The 3,797-nt window shown below is 37.2% G+C and overlaps 2 protein-coding genes across 2 annotated transcripts in view; both read left to right on the top strand.

Annotated features, from left to right (window-relative positions):
* mrpl53 (mitochondrial ribosomal protein L53) overlaps nucleotides 1–1,557 on the top strand; it is a gene marked incomplete at its 5' end in the record, with an annotated part of 3,892 nt that extends 2,335 nt beyond the window's left edge. Inside the window, 2 exon segments of the mRNA XM_032535813.1 lie at nucleotides 75–187; nucleotides 1,288–1,557. Coding sequence (XP_032391704.1) covers nucleotides 75–187; nucleotides 1,288–1,406 — 232 coding nt within the window. The 3' untranslated portion in view covers nucleotides 1,407–1,557.
* A 1,492-nt stretch (nucleotides 1,558–3,049) lies between these two features.
* fabp4a (fatty acid binding protein 4a) overlaps nucleotides 3,050–3,797 on the top strand; it is a 1,572-nt gene continuing 824 nt past the window's right edge. The window contains exons 1-2 of the mRNA XM_032535812.1: nucleotides 3,050–3,252; nucleotides 3,604–3,779. Of these exons, the coding sequence (XP_032391703.1) occupies nucleotides 3,180–3,252; nucleotides 3,604–3,779 (249 nt within the window). The 5' untranslated portion in view covers nucleotides 3,050–3,179. The remainder of the gene's footprint in view (nucleotides 3,253–3,603; nucleotides 3,780–3,797) is intronic.

The following is a 3,797-nucleotide window of genomic DNA, read 5'->3' as shown; positions in this document are numbered from 1 at the left end:
AGTGTGTGAGAGTGTGTGAGAGAGTGTGATAGAATGTACTTAGTTACTTTCCATCGCTGCACTATGCCCTACAGGGAGTTTCTGGCCATGGTGGGCTCAGAGAAGGCCCGAGCTACCAACATGAACTGTGAGGTGATATCGACGGTGAAACACGACAAGTCTGAACCCGTAGTGGATATCACTTATCGTAAGTATTACCCGACCACATTTAAATGTAAATCTTTAACAGTGTTTCCCGTACAGTGCCTCATACAGTGAGACTGTATGAGGCAGTGTGATTGTGGCTGGAGATTTGCATTTGCAGTTCTGATTCCTGCCATTGTTTTGATCCACTGAAGACATGTAGAGTCATAAAACTCATTAAGTCATACTTTTTTTTTAATTCCCTTAAAGCCATCTTGTGTTGTTTTTTCAGGTGTCAAGTTTTTAAAGCTCAATTTTACAACACATTTTTTATACTGTATAGAGACAAAGTACATAGTATATATGGTTAAGTAATTAGCAAAGATGATTCTGAATTTGGCATCTGTAAAACCTCAAGCACATGGTATTAAAGAAAATATTTAACACTGACACACGTGGGGAGTTTTGGCTAAGGGAGACATAGAGTCAAAGACAGATGGACAACAGCAGAGTTACAATAAAAAACTAATGGCATCTAATGCATCTGAACACATAAATTACATTTTGACATATTACTGTCCTCAGATTTGCTATAAAATAAAATTCATTTCTTTATTTTATTTAAATTGAACTATCTTAAGGGAATGTGAAGCGACTACAGACCCCTTTTAGCGTTTATCCACCTAAGAAGTTTACTTGAGCCAGTGCTTGAAGACACCATTTAGACTTGTTTTAATTACTAATTACAGAACTAGGTCCAGATGGGCTCTATCTTTAATAAAGATTTGAAAGGTATGGAATGGATCAGTGTTGTGTACCGGTGGGTGTTATTCCTTGTTGATTAAACACAGGAAAAGTGAACTCTGTGCATGCAGTACAACCCCTAGTGTATACAACTCAGGAATGTGTGATCTAGCCTTGGAAGTTCATGCTGAAGTTTTTACTGCATGATATTACTCACGCACAATAAGTCAAGTACTCATGAAAGTAGAAATGTCTGCCACAGGTCAGCAGAACATTGTATAGACGCTGCACAGTGTATGTTACTCATCTTCTGCTCACTTAACTTTTCACCTCTTTGCTTTTTGTACACTTTATACTGAGAGATCTGTCAATGTGTCGTTATGAGTCATCTCATTGTGTCTTTGTGTTTCTCTGTTACAGTAGACGGAGAGAAGCTGCTGTTGAAGGGAGCAAAGTTGACCAGCAGCGAGATGCTGAGCGCATTTCAGTCACTGTGCACAGCCAAGGATCCACAGGCAAAAGTTGCAGCAAAAAAATAATGATCCTCATGTTAAATGTATTTGTGTTGACTGTGTCTGTATTTAGCTGTGTATATTCTTGAATGTTTGTAATTAATATTGAAATGTGGCTGCTCTGGTGGGGATTGACCTTTGATCCACTAAAGCTCTCCTGCATTGTTTGCAGGCATGATACTGAGTCAGTTCTTTCCTTACTCTTTCCTCTTGAGTCACACAATCCAAATCCAAATCCCAAAAACCATTTAGGAATCAAATCCTACCAGATGTTCTTTGCTGTCAGCATGAATTTATATGCTGTCAAATGGAAAACGTATACTGCACTCTCTTGTTCAGACAAAATAATTTAGCCCCATCAGCTATGCTTATTTTATCCTTATTAAAGACTTCAATTGAAATGCTTAAACTGCTGACAACATTTGCTGTGATCAGTACGGGGTCATGGTGTGTCCTTGCATAATGTGCCATTTTCCTGATAAAAGAGATAATTTTAGTGTTTCAAAGAATATTATGCAAGCTCTAACCTTTGATACAGCAGGCTTAAATGTAATTTGGAACAGTTTTAGATGCATCCCCGCTGAGAAGAAAAAAAAACCCTTTAACTCAGGCACAGATAACTGAAATCCTGTCCCTTCTGCTAGCTACTTTCTGTCCATTAGCATTTGTAACTTAATGGGTTTTCTCCATGGATGGATTATTATTACATTTATTTTGGCGTAGAAAATGTATTTTCATCAGTTTCTCTGACAAGCTGAAGCATGTTCCTGATGGGGTGTACCATTAATATTCTGATCTAAATAACTTTATTTTTAATGTTTTCTACTATACGAGTAGAATTAGTACCACCTCCTTATAAGCCGCACTTTTTAAACTATTTTATTAGTTGTACCTAATGGAAAGTGAATAATTAATGTATTTATGGATTAAAGACCAGTTATGAGGACATTATGGATTATGAGATTGTAACAGAATTCCAGTTGCTCATATAATACAATTATCAATGTAACTAATCCATTATGAATGCTAATGGGGTTCTTGCTACCTAACAAGCCATTAAGTTTGTAATATTTATTTACATTAATAATTTATTAAGAGAATATGTGGTTTTAAACATCAAGTCTGCCATTGCAAAGGATAAGTTGTTAACATATAAGTTTTGGTGTACAGCCCATTTGTAGAAATGAGTGGTTTTAAACAATCTCACCAACCCACGCGTGACGACATTATTGAGTTATAAACCATTAGTAAATAATTTATTCACCATTAATAAAGCCATTGGTAACAACCCTAGGGGTTTTGAAATAAATAATGGTTAGCCTTTACCCACTACATCACCCTTGAGATTTTAACAGTGTGCCACTAGTTTAAGGCTCCTGGGACATGTGCTAACAACATATCCCATATAACAACATACAAAATAAACCATTGTTTGCCTTGATTAAAATTACAATATGTTGAGATTTTCCTATGATGAGAAGTGACAGATTCCCATTTAGCTCAGAATATAAACAAAAAACTTATGAAGATGATTCAGCTTTTGGGATGAAAAAAACTACTTTTTAAACACCCCTTCATGAGAAAAGCCATTTAGTTACACCTGCTAGGAGCTAGCAGGCTGGAGGCGGGAAATCAACGCTCTACTATGTGACGTAGCATGCTGTGATTGGTTGTTACTGCGTCGCTTAACGACAGGCTGTCCCTTTAAAAGCGAGTCTGTTCCCACACTGGAAGAGAGTTGAACCCCGAGTCACACAGCTGGTTGGCGTCGTCGAGGATATCACATCAGAAACTGCAAAAATGGTTGAGAAATTTATTGGGACGTGGAAGATGATTTCCAGCGAGAACTTTGACGACTACATGAAAGCAATTGGTGAGAGTGTGGTGGGGGTTTATAGCTAGTTGAAGGCCATTTACTATCAGGTTGTCATTTGCTAATTTGGTGATAAGGTTACAGTGAAGTCCGTTGCCTTTTTGTTTAACTTTAGTAGCTGGCTAAGTTAACGTTCATTTCAGGTCATTTAAAATGTGTACCGTTAAAGAGAATAACCCAATTGCTTTAAAGTCCATTTGAATTGGCGTATCTGATTTTAAAAAAATAAATAAAAAATATTAAATTAAAATGTATTGCTTTATTAAATGGACGTCCAACACAAGTTATTTTTTACTAATACGTGTTTTGCTTATATTTAATGCACTTTGATCTTGCCCCTCCGCTGTGCAGGTGTGGGATTTGCGACCCGGCAGGTGGGGAATCGGACCAAGCCCAATTTGATAGTGACCGTGGACGATCAAGGGATTGTATGCCTGAAGTCTCAGAGCACCTTCAAAACTACCGAAATCAAATTTAAGCTCAACGAGCCATTTGAGGAGACAACCGCAGACGATAGGAAGACAACGGTAATTTTTTTTTTTTTT

Source organism: Etheostoma spectabile, chromosome 14, assembly GCF_008692095.1.
Source record: "Etheostoma spectabile isolate EspeVRDwgs_2016 chromosome 14, UIUC_Espe_1.0, whole genome shotgun sequence".
Taxonomy (NCBI): domain Eukaryota; kingdom Metazoa; phylum Chordata; class Actinopteri; order Perciformes; family Percidae; genus Etheostoma; species Etheostoma spectabile.
This window is presented reverse-complemented; position numbering and strand designations above follow the sequence as displayed.